This window comes from Patagioenas fasciata, chromosome Z (assembly GCF_037038585.1).
Source record: "Patagioenas fasciata isolate bPatFas1 chromosome Z, bPatFas1.hap1, whole genome shotgun sequence".
NCBI classification, from domain to species: domain Eukaryota; kingdom Metazoa; phylum Chordata; class Aves; order Columbiformes; family Columbidae; genus Patagioenas; species Patagioenas fasciata.
The window spans coordinates 49,742,053-49,754,675 of NC_092560.1; the positions used below are offsets into that span (position 1 = coordinate 49,742,053).

The 12,623-nt window shown below is 42.2% G+C and overlaps 1 protein-coding gene across 7 annotated transcripts in view; it reads right to left on the bottom strand.

The window, feature by feature from the left end:
• Positions 1–499: 499 nt before the first annotated feature.
• Positions 500–12,623, bottom strand: part of TRIM36 (tripartite motif containing 36) — a 31,143-nt gene continuing 19,019 nt past the window's right edge. For 5 of the 7 annotated variants that reach the window (XM_071801929.1, XM_065861152.2, XM_071801928.1 and 2 more), the window contains 7 exons: positions 12,236–12,382; positions 11,103–11,198; positions 9,911–10,164; positions 9,168–9,292; positions 8,498–8,776; positions 7,908–8,205; positions 500–6,387 (listed from right to left, as the gene is read on the bottom strand). In XM_071801929.1, the coding sequence (XP_071658030.1) occupies positions 6,033–6,387; positions 7,908–8,205; positions 8,498–8,776; positions 9,168–9,292; positions 9,911–10,164; positions 11,103–11,198; positions 12,236–12,382 (1,554 nt within the window). In that variant the 3' untranslated portion in view covers positions 500–6,032. The remainder of the gene's footprint in view (positions 6,388–7,907; positions 8,206–8,497; positions 8,777–9,167; positions 9,293–9,910; positions 10,165–11,102; positions 11,199–12,235; positions 12,383–12,623) is intronic. The other 2 variants (XR_011736390.1, XR_011736389.1) reach the window with 2 other exon arrangements.

Below are 12,623 nucleotides of genomic sequence, written 5' to 3' on the forward strand. Positions count from 1 at the left end.
AAAACGCCTGAAAGCAGCAGCATTGACAAACGTAAAAACTGAATTTTCAAAGATAGGTAGATTTAAGCAGTACCCCCCATTTTCAGAATTGCAGAGCAAATCAGGTCCATCCAACCTGACTTCAGTCTCTTAGCTGGGTTGCTCAGGTTGGAGAGCTAAGCACTATCTGCTTTCTCCACTAAGGAAGGGGTAGATTCCCTTGAAAATACCCAAAAGCGAAGTTCCTCCTGGACACACTTTTTCTTCCCTGCCTGGAAACAGAGCCTCAGGCAGCCAAGTTCCTAACATCAGCATCTTAATTAAAAGCCTGACATGGCAGTTGGTTCAAACTAGACTCTTTAGTCCTCCTAAAATTAAAGGTATTGGTATATGGGCAGACTTGAGAACCAAAAGCAGTGCTTTCTCCCCACGAGTCACCTATTGTCATCTATTATAAGAAATAAAATTTCAACCGGCATACTTCAGAACTGGAATGTAATAACATCAATGACAAAGTCACTGTATTTTCAGCCTTTATTAAAAAAAAAGACATCACATTCACATTTCAGAATATTTTAAAACAAGGCCTTTTTGTTAAAGCTTTAGATATCTAAAACAAGTCTACAGGATTCACACCTGCATGGAGCTTTGCAAATCACACAGTAGTCACTAAACAGCACAAAGATCCACACAATACCACACCATTCTTAGCTTAGTCTACATTGTAAAGTGCTGTTTTGTAGGAAGAAAATTATTTTGGAAAAATAAGTACCTGGACAGGCAAGCACTGCTGAACTCTGTTTCTGAAAGGTGACACTTCCACTGCAGTGGGGAAAAAAATGACCATGTGTTGTCAGTGCCTCTAAGGTGTGTTTTTTTTTTTTACTTTATAAGCTGGAGTAAGCACCATAGAGAACTATAATGAATGTATCCTAAGTATTCAAGTAACACCAGAAGCCAAATCATTTTTTAAACTCAGAATAAGATAAATACGGACATATCAAAAGGTTGATAACTGTTTAAAGTAGTGTCAGTCTCTGTACAGTAGAATAAGTAATTGCATAGCAGAGCACATCTTAAATGAATGCAGGATAAAGCTATAGTAGAAAACCCCACTACATTTTTAATTTCTTCTGTATTCTCAAACAAGTGATTTTTTTTTTTTTAATAAATGAGTCTGAGGGGCTGTCTTCATATCTAAGATAGAGTGTTCAATTATTTAATATTTCCATAAAATAAGGAAAGGCCAAAGCTTGGTGATACTGCTCCAGATCATATCGTAAGCTGCATCAAAAGGAGCATGGCCAGCATGTCAAGGGAGTGCTGTGTTCAGCTCAGGAGCCTTCAACACAGGAAAGACGTGGACCTGTTTGAGGGGGTCCAGAGGAGGCAACCAAGATGATCAGAACACCTCTCCTACGAGAACAGGCTGAGAGAGTTGAGGTTGTTCAGCCTGGAGAAGAAAAGGCTCCAGGGAGACCTTATTGCAGCCTTTCCGTACTTAAAAAGAGCCTGTAAGAAAGATGGGGACAGACTTTTTAGCAGGGCATGTTACAATGGGACAAGGGGTGATGGTTTTAAACTAAAGGAGGGGAGATTCAGGCTAGACCCAAGGAAGAAATTTTTTATAATGAGGATGGCAGAATACTGGCTCAGGTTGCCCAGAGAGGTGGTAGATGTCCCATCCCTGGAAACACTCAAGGCCAGGCTTGACAGAGCTCTGAGTATCCTGATCTGGTTGAAGATGTTCCTGCTCATTGCAGGGGGGCTGGACTAGATGAGCTTTGAAGGTCCCTTCCAACCCAAACTATTCTATGATTTTATGATTTTAAAATGGGAGGAGTCACAGGTACTGATAAAGAATCCTGTCTCCTGGGTCTGTTTGACTATCGAGCTCACACACACAAGAACATGAGCCATCTACTCAACAAAGTGTACAAACATGTAAAAGTTTTCAGTACTTACTAGCTAATCATGGTTTAATAAATGACTGCGTGGAAAGAAAGTGGAAGGAACAACAAATTTTAGCAGCAGAAAGAGATTTGCTGTGTCTCATTACAACTTCAGTTGCTTCAAGACCTAGAAGAGTAAGCAAACAGAAAAAAAATTATCACATCTGTGTTACCTATGAAGCTACTCAGGGGCACTTCAAATCTGGAAGTGACTGAAAAGTTACAGGAGTCCCTCAGGACTAAGTGCCTACCTAAATAAGCAGATGAAACTCAACATTAACAAATGCAAAATAACACACAAGATGGGGAAATCCTGTATGTGCACATCTTGTTTACAACTAGCCATCAGAATTGTGTGGAAAACAATGTAGAAGAAACTGTGCAAATGTCAGCTTAATATTTGATATCAACAAAACAGTAAATATGGTCTTAGGACTATGGAAAGAAGCAAAACCCAGAATTTTTTCGTCTGTCACAGCAGCAATGTCTGTTTAAAGACCTCCTTCAGTCAGCCTCAGAAAGCAAGAGGAGAAAGATGGGCAGCAGAATGGTCACCAGTACAGCATGGTTTCCATCGAGCAAGAGGCAATGTGAAGGAAAGAAAGGCTATAATAACCATCTATTACAAAAAGAAATTACCTAAAGGATAACTAGCAAGTGACAATTTGCCATTTCTCCTGCAGGAGAAAGTTCCAGAAGATAACCACTGCTTCACACCTGCTGCCTGGGACATCAAAGTGTTTCTCACTCAAGCACACAATGAAGCGGTGGAAGATACTTCCTTACACAGCCTTACTAAGGTACAAACATTTGCAGGCAAGATCCAGACAGGTAGTTGTCCTAGCTGGGCCTTTCTAGTCCCAAAAGGGCTGTGATGCTCACCTTGGCACAGATGACATTCCTGTCAATTACCATTTCTGCCAATTTCTTCTGACAATGGCCACTGGGCAGAGCCTTAAGAGAGAGAACACTAAGAGGGATGAACTCCAGCTCAGATCAGTACAACAGTTCAGAGAGAAAAGCACACAAAGTTTTTACATTATTACCTACATTCATTTAAGTGTATTGTGATTTTCAGGTCCCATTTCACAGATCTATAGTTGTATACATGTAAATAGTAAGCATACTTCACACACATTCATCAAAATGCAACACTATCCCCAAATTAGAAAGCATATCCCCAAATTAGAAAGCACCAAGTGTGTATTAGAAACATCCTGCACTTTATATCCTTATTTTTCTACAAGTTAACAGTGCAAATACCCACATGTTTTTTAACACAGATTTCTATAAACAGATGCAATCCACCTCTGTTCCCATTAAGATCATGTAACAGATCCTTCTGGAACCTGAAACATATGGATGACAGGGAGGTCATTACAGACAGCAAACATGGGTTCACCAAGGGCAAATTGTGCCTTACTTATCTAGTGTCCTTCTGTGATGGAGTGACTGCATCACTGGACAAGGGAAGAGCTACAGATGTCACATATCTGGACTTCTGTAAGGCTTTTGATACGATCCTCCACATCACTCTTACCTCTAAACTTGAAAGATATCAGTTTGGTGAATGGACTGCTCAATGGATAAGGAATTGGATGGATAGCCATGTCCAAAGAGTTGTAGTCAATAGCTCAATGTCCAAGTGGAAACCAGTAACAAGTGATGGCCCTCACGGGTCTGTACTGGCACCAATATTATTTAATATCTTCATTAACAACATAGAGAGCAGGACTGAGTGCTCCCTCAGCAAGTTTGCAGATGACACCAAGATGTGCATTTCATTTGACAGAGGGATGGGATGCCATCCAGAGGGACATTGACAGGCTTGAGGAGTGGGTCCATGTGAACCTCATGAGGTTCAGCAAGGCCAAGTGTAAGGTCCTGCACCTGGGTCTGGGCAATCCCCAGTATCAACACAGATTGGGGGAAGGAGAGCAGCTCTGTGGAGAAGGGCTTGGGGACCACGGTGGATGAAAGACTGGACATGAGCTTGAGAATGTGGGCTTATAGCTCATAACACCAAATGTAACCTGGACTGCTGGGTGGCCAGCAGGGCAAGGGAGGTGTTTCTCTCATTCTGCTCTCCTGATACCCCACCCAGAGTATTGTGTCCAGCTCTGGGGCCCCCAGCACAGAGTGGGTTCCAGAGAGAGGCCACAAAAACAGTCAGAGTGCTGGAACATCTCTTGTGTGAAGAAAGGCTGAAACTGAGAGAAGGTAGATTTAGATTAGATACAAGGAAGAAATTCTTCACAAGGGTGGTGAGGCACTGGAACAGGGTGCCCAGAGCAGCTGTGGATGGCCCCTTGCTTTGAAAAAGCAGTGATGCTGCCCACTAGGCGCTGGGAGGTGCCACCAGCATGTGAAACGAGTGAGTCCCACCCACATTGTGCTGGAGCAGCAGATGTGGTAGCCCGTGCAGCAGGGTGCTGTCCCCCTTGCTTGTTAGACCATTTTACCTACTGCCAGTGTTGCAGACTGCTAACCATGGTCTCCTCCAGACAGAGAGCTTGTCACAAAAAGACTGTGGCGACCCAGATGACGGGCCTGCCCCAAACTGGGGCTATTCAGGTCTCTGGCTGCTGGGAGTGCCAGAGCCTGCTGCTGCTGGGGGAGGGAGGCAGGCATTCCATCTGTGTGAAGTGTGAGCAGGTGCAATATCTGCTCAGCATGGTGGTGGAACTTAAGGAGGAGGTCGAGAGACTGAGGACCATCAGGGAGTGCGAAAATGAGAAGAAACTTCTTCACAGTGAGGGTGACAGAGCACTGGAACAGGCTGCCCAGAGGGGTTGTGGAGTCTCCTTCTCTGGAGACATTCAAAACCTGCCTGGACACCTTCCTGTGTAACCTCATCTAGGTGTTCCTGCTCTGGCAGGGGGATTGGACTGGATGATCTTTCAAGGTCCCTTCCAATCCCTAACATTCTGTGATTCTGTGATGCCCCATGCATGGGAGTGTGGGCTTTAACGGTTCCTTCCAACCCACACTATTATTCTGTGTCTCTCTGATTCTATGAAAAACTACTGTATGATACAGTTTTTAACATGAGAGGAAGTTTGAGGGATGACATCCTTTAAGGCAGAAATTGGGTCTCAAAAATTAATCAGTGCATTTTTAACATTCTTACTAAAAAAAAAAAAAGCTACTAGTTAAAAAAATTAACTTACAGAAACAAGTATTTAAAGCAATACCTGATTTTTTAAAAATTCACATATTATTACTCATGTCAATAACTCATTTGCTTTTGCCTAAATACCAGGTAATACTACTCACACATGCAAACACTTCTGATTTAGGATTCTGAGTTCTGATGTTTAAGGTAGAATTGCACTTTCTTTATATAGCATACAGTAAAAGCCTGAAAGAGTAAAGAAACTTACCATTATGCCACCAACTATATGACACCAGGTGCCAGAAGGAGAGTTTTAGCTTCCAGTCATATTAAAGCTATATGACATGCAATCAGATTCTAGTTTACCCTCCTCTTTCCAAACACAACCTAAATGTTCAGCTGCAGTTCTGTTTTCTCCCTACTTTATATCATACTTTTGCAAATGTTATTTTGTGCTGAAAGGCCAAACACTTGGTGCTCAGGGGCATATTGGAAAGCACTTGACCCCTCAGAGGCATTCAGGCAGGTTTCTTAAAAGGAGAACAGCAATCACACACTGTCGGGTTTGACTTCATTAAATGCAAAACTATGTAAGGACTTAAGTTACACAAAAGGCAGATTTCTACCCCGAAGAGTGATTTGGTTGCTAGTCAAACTTCCTCCCTGCTTGGCCCTGTGAAGAAAGTCTGTGGAGAACGCCATCATCCAGATCACAAGAAAGGCAGAAGATTTCCCAGAAGTGTTCCTGCTCCAGCAGGGGTATTGGACTAGATGATCTTTTGAGGTCCCTTCCAATCCTGAACATTCTGTGATTCTGTCATTTCCCGCTGATGTAGGAAGTATCTGGACAGTTATCTTTAAAAAAAGAAAGCACAGCCCAGAGGCAACATGTAGGTAGAATGTAATTAATCAAGACTGAAAAATAAGGTTGAACTCTTCTGCTCTTATTTTCCATCTCAGGACAGCAATGTGAGGAAATTACTGCATTAGATGTCATCATGGTACTCCCCATACTTTGCTGTGACAGCTTCCTCAAGATGAACTGCCCCACCACCCATTAAGGCAAATGCTGGGTACATTATGCCAGAGCAGTCCACTTCGCACTCATAAAGGCATTTCATGTGGCCTGCGTCGTAAAACCCCATCTTGCCTTCATCATAGTCAAGGCAGATGCCCAAGTACGACGGTAAGGGAAGGATTCTGCTGGCTGGATCCTTGGTGTCAGCTGATGTTGTGGGGATGAAGAACTTCTTCATGCCTAAAGTGACCAGTGTCAAAGGCTGTGATGAGTCAAAGAAGGCATCTTCACTTCCACTGTCATGACCACTGTCTTGCTCATGTCTAGAACAGGAAAACAACCATTGGCTTATGTCAAATTCTGAAGCAGAATCAGTATTGTGAACTGGAGAAAATATTTTTGTAAGACAGGCAACAACGCATGATCACCTGCAAAGCCTTGCAGGGTAAAAATATACCTAAGGTAAGAGGGAAGATGCATTTAGTAGGTGGAGAACATTCGCTTTGGTCACTTAGAAAAATTAATAACAGCTAAACCCTAATGAGGACGAAACCACAGAAGACTTTACTAATGGGCAGATGAATCTAAATGTACTCATGCTAGGTAACCATTAATGAACCTACAGGTAAACTAGTTAACTTGAGAAGTAATTTAGTGACTATGACTAATAATTACCAGCAAGATATGTTTAACTTTATTTACATAATGTTAAATTACACCAGTAAATACATTTATCATTACTCTTGTCCTATGAGTTTTCCACAATGCTCCTGTATTATTATCTTGTACATTGCCTTTAAAATTCGAAACACAAAAAGCAGTGGTTTAAATTTTTAGTTTGAAATTTTTTGTTTGGTTTCTAGTTGTTGTTAAAAAAACAAAAAAAAAGTGCTCTGCCTGGAGGCTTCCCTGAACCTGTGTTTCCCAGCTGGTTACTGGGGAAAGTTCATAGCCAGATTTGGTCAGTCTACATGCTTCACCCCCTACTTCCATCCCCAGATGAAGACAGGCTGGAGAAGCACATCCTTCTGTGTAGACAATTCCCAGCTTAGTTTGCATTTTGCGGGTGTCTGGGGGGGGGAGGCTGGTTGTGTGTCAGCTAAAGTTTTACAGATATTTGTGTGAATTAGGAAAAAGAAATCACGATTTAATTTCTCACTTTGCAAAAAGGCTCCACCTGACTTTAAGCAGCAAAAGACACTGGCATTTTTACACTTGCAGCATGTTATACAGGAATAAACCAATACATTTGTTAGATTCCTGGAAAGGTTAAGAGTCCCCAGGAGACACCCTCCCAGCCTGCAACTCCTAGACACATCCAGGCTTACTGCAACAGTAACTGAGAGCTGTATCTTTTTGCTGTTTTGTTCATTGTACTTTGGCTTGTCGTCAGTAGCATTCCAGTACTGCATGCATGTGTATGGCCTGGGATAAGCCAGTGACTTGGAATACATGATGCAAGCTACACCAAAGATACACAGATATGCACAGTGAACATTGTACCTCTGAATGGCTGCCAAACCTAGTAGGTTAAGGGAATTAAGGCAGTCTTACTATTGACAATTAAGCATTGCTTCAATCTTGCAACTGACGCTTTTTTGGTTTTAACCTATTTGCTTTAACTGAAATATCTCAACATCTATAGGAACCTTGTTTCTTCCCAAAAAGAAAGAAAATAGGACTCTGGATAATTAGAACATCTTCCTGCTAACCGTAGGGGATGAACAGGCGGCTTTCCACTGGCTAGGTTCACATTGTGTACTAATTGAGATGGGACTCAATTTATTTTTAAAAAGTGACCTCCTTATATAAAACATGTATTAAGCAAAAGTCTACAATTTACCTTGGGCTGCTCACATCGTGGGTATTATGGAACAATTTCTGTATCTTGTTGAGAGAAACAACTCCCACTTTCACCAGGTATGAATAGGCTTCCACATGAAAAGCCCAGAAGTGCTTCCCTTTGGCAATGCCGGTGTCGCCGATGATGTAATCCAGGGTTGTGTAGCATCCAACCTGCACACGCTCAGATCCCAGTAGCAGAGGCAATCCAGCCCTGCTTTCCACAGAGGTTCTTCCTGGGTTCAGCAGGAGATGTTCCTGGTTGTACCCACATTTGTCATCAAAAAGAAAACTGAAAACTGAAAACCAAAATAATCCTCTTAGTTAAGTATTTGACCTTCTGTGCTTACAAACTGCATTTTAAGTCACATTGGCATTAGAATTTCTCACTTTTAAAGGCTATCAGGAATCATGCAAGCTCATACAGTCCAAGTATGCTACCTACTTAACCTGCTTGTTAGCAGTGCTTCTAAACATTTATGCAACTGGTAACAGTACAGTATAAGTCTGGGAGCTACTGGAAACCACCTACAGCTCTTCACACTGACAGACACAGACTCAGCACCCTGTGGACATAAGAAAAACCAATACCTGGAGCTGGAGGTGTATGCATAATAATTTCTCGTCTCCAAGGGCTACAGATGGACCCTTTATACCTTTGATCGCTGTCTTCATCAAGATCAGATATTACTTTGCTCTTGCTGCAAACTTTGATTTCCTGCTGCGTCATGCTCTCCTCTTCTCTGCTCAGCTTATCATACTCAAGAACATAGATATCAGTTGAGTCTGTCTTCCTAGGGCATTCCCCACTGATCAGGGCTTTGTTGTACATTCTGCTCTGTGCTTCATTGATTTCTGCTCCTTCTAGACCTGGAATGCCAGAGATTCAAGAGAAAAAAAGTTCACATTTCTATAGACACTGTTTCATAATTAGGCATACAAGCCCTTTGCTGAGTGGTTACAGCATGGGGGCCAGGGAGGTGGTGCGGGGAGGCAGAATCTGCTTCACTCATTTAAAGAGTGCAGATGAGGATGGTTCTGTTCATGCACTTCATTAAATCCCCTACTTTCTGTTTTTACTTTGAAAGTTGTATTATTTATTTTTGCTGCCAGGTAATGCCTTTTGGATCACGGAGGCAAGAAGGACACTGTAAGTCACAAGACTGAGTTCTGCAACTGCAGCCCTGCGTAAGTTCTGTCTCTTTTCAGAGAAGCCTTTAAAGCTGTAACTCAAAAAAGACCTGGTGCTCTCTGAATTTACCATTGGAATGGAATGATAAGTCACAAAGGACCTCTTCTTGTTTGGCTATGTCTACCACAAAGTCTTCAAAAGTAGTTTCAGCTGCCGGGCTGAAGCTCTTCAGAGATTCAGTAGCTTTCTGGATTCTGAAAGTGCAAAAGCAGAGAAATGGCAGAAGAGATGAAAAGCAATTCACATGTGTGCATTATTTGAAGTAAAAATGATAGGTTTTGCCTTAAAAAAAGTTCTGTCTTCATGTACTTACTGATGTCTCCCAGAAACCTCTGTTTTTCTAGGCAGAATTCAAATGCAAAATTTATAGGCCTTTTGTAAAGATAATGAACAGGTAATCATTCAGTTGGCAGAGCATTTAACAATTTGGAACATTATGTTCAAAGAACAAAACAGGTGTGAAGCACTAATGGAGAACAACTATTAAGATCAAAGACTTTAAAGCCAGAAGACACCTTTTAGACTAACTTGCAAATGCCTGATACAATCTCTGAGCAAAGGAATGTGGCAGTGAGTAGAATGGGCCACCCTTCCACTGCAGTCCTACAGAAAGGAACGAGGACAGCATGTTGTTGTAGGACAGAGCCCCCCCATGTGCTGTTTCTTCATGCACACTGTAACATAGTAATTTCTACTAAATTGTACCGGGACCACCTCTGAGCCTTTGCAATACAAGGTACTGCATTCAGAATATGACTGACCAGACAAGATGGAACAGTATCTATACCTCAAACAGAAGATAATTAAGATACCTGACATGAAGTTGTTTTGCTGTTTGAACAAAACAGGATGGGTCGGTTTCTTTAAGCACTTCTTGAGCATATCCTACAAGACCATTATTTTCCAGGAGCCCTCGATATTCTTCTGCTTGCATTTGCAATTTTTCCAGCCTTAAACTCTTGGAAGCTTCAATTGCCCTAAGAGCTGCAGATTTCTTCTCTTCTAGAACATGATATAATTTCTCAAAACTCTGAAGTGCTTCTTCTTTAGCTCTTTCACTGTTGTGCTAGGAGGGAACAAAAGCCATTTTAGACAGTTTTCACAGCACTGTGGCTGTGTACAGAAACATACTTATGGTTGTTCAAGATATCATAGCAATCTAGTAATCCATTTGACAGATGAGGCTAATGAACTTCATTATGCTCTCCAGCACTGAAAATGCGATCAGCACTGCACCCAAGCTAGCAAGCATTTATTATATTAACACATAGAAAAAAGAGCAGGAAAGTATTCCTCTGATCATGCCTTGAGTTATGCACGGAATTTATGCATAACTTGACAGTTCATAGAAAACCCCTGTAAAAGCAGGTCAGCCTCTGAAATCTTCATGCCCAAGAGCCGGGTGCTCTTTCACCCTCCCCAATCACCCTGAACCATCAGACCAGTCCCTTTTCTCGCATACGCCCTCAGAACTGTAGTGCAGCCTCTGACTAGTGCCCTGGATAAATGGAACTACAAAACACAGAGACAAACTCTGTCAATATACAGGCAGGGCCAGGAGCTCCTGTGCTTTCCACCGTCACGTTTTTCAGCTTGTATGTGAGCTCCCAGCTCTGACTCTTCAGAAGGCCAACTTTGGCCTTAATTCTGACCTTACTGCAACGTCCTCACGCTAAAGAAACAGCATCAATTGTGCAACGCCACTAATACACAAGAGCTGTAAACCTAACTCATCTCTCTTTGGTTAAGGTATTAAATGAGCTTTATTTCAATTAAATTTACGGCAGCACCCAAAACTTAACTTCCCTCTGTATGTTGTCCAAATTTCACACACTGTCAGCACTAGGTCTTACCGTGTGTGATTCGAGACTAAAATCAACTGTTCAGAAATTGTTTTACCGGCTAACTGAAAAAACCCAAAGGATTTGAAACACTCCACTGAAAACAGAGTCCCTGCTGTGTCCCTGCAAGGGCCATCCCCAGACCACTACAAGTCACTCTTACCTCTGTTTCTTTCTGCAGCAGATCCAGCTGTGTGATGTGAGCTTTCACCTGGCTCTCCTTACTGATGAGGTACTCAATATCTTTTGAAAGTTTCTCCTGTTAAAATAAAACAGCAAGCTCGTACAAACAGCTACCAACACAGGCAGGTCATCCAGCTAGCACTCGGTTTATGTAGTCACAAAGACCTGTCACCAGTTATGAACAGCAGCCCCATGGAGAATTGCTCGGTGACCTGTGATGACTGTCAGGGACACCAGGCCACTGCCGTAAGCAGGACCAGGGGCACAGCCTCTAAGGACAAGAGGGAACAGCCTCAGGTGGCTCATTCTTCCCCGGCCTCAGGAGCCACTCTCTCTTAGGCTAGGAACATGAGGCTTCAGGACATTACTGAAACTTACAGAAAAGCCTTGTTAGTTATTAACTCATTCATAGTAAGATTTGCTACAAAAATGAGTCGTTCAAACCACAAGCTTATGAGCGTCTCTGCACTTCCTCAGTTGCAAGAATTAACAGCTGTACAGGAAAAGCCTTTGCAAACAGGCAGGGAGGCCAAAGAGCACAAGCAAAGCTGGTCTGCTCTCTCTCTTGTGAGCAGAAGAAGGGGAAGAAGAGGAGATAGCAGCAATCATTCTCTAATAACAAAGCAATGCTTGCAAGTCTTCCCTGTTGTACTGTCCTCAGGAAATTAACAGCTATGCAATTTCAGAAACATACAAGGTCCCAACAGATATTTCAGATGCAAATTTTCCAGGAGTGCTTCTAAAGTATCAGCTAAATCAAACCACAAGGACACTTATTTGAACATGCAGGAGTAAGAGCTAGACTGTAAAGTACTAAATGCTTAAACCTTCAGCATTGGCCAGTACTGCTGTACAATTGGCTAAAATAAGGTGGAAGCATTTTTAAAGGGTTGTGTTTCAAGCCTTATAGAAAATATAGTTTAGTTTCTCAGACATGCACTGTGTCTCGCTAATATATACATTAACAGATGTTGCAAAACAGCATGCCTCATGACTAGCTCAGTGTCCTCTAAACACAAGTCCTGGCTTCAGGCCAGAGTGAGTTTGCCCTTACACCAGAAATTCAGTACTCCTCCCCTTCCCAAGGCCAAGTCCAACAATATCTACTTTTACCTTAAGGGTTTTGTAGGCAGTGCTCATGGTTGTCACTCTATGGTTTGCATGACTTCCACCCAGTTTACAAAGATGACAAACAGGCCTTCTGCAGATTTCACAGTACATGTTTACCTTCTCCATTTCATGTTCTGGACACATCAAAATCTGAGGAAAAGAAAATTTAAAAAAAAAAAAGGGGGGGGGAGCAGAGAGAATGCAGGTGTACTTCAAAAATTGAGCTGCTCAACAAACCATCAAAACACTCAATAATCCCACAGCAGCATCTGATTCCACCTGTGGATTTTTTAGATTCAGTTTATCTTCCACATTTTACATTTGGCCGTGCCAGTGAAAGCCAGCAGATAAACACATAGTTTCACGAGGTGTACAGGGAGTAAACCTGTAG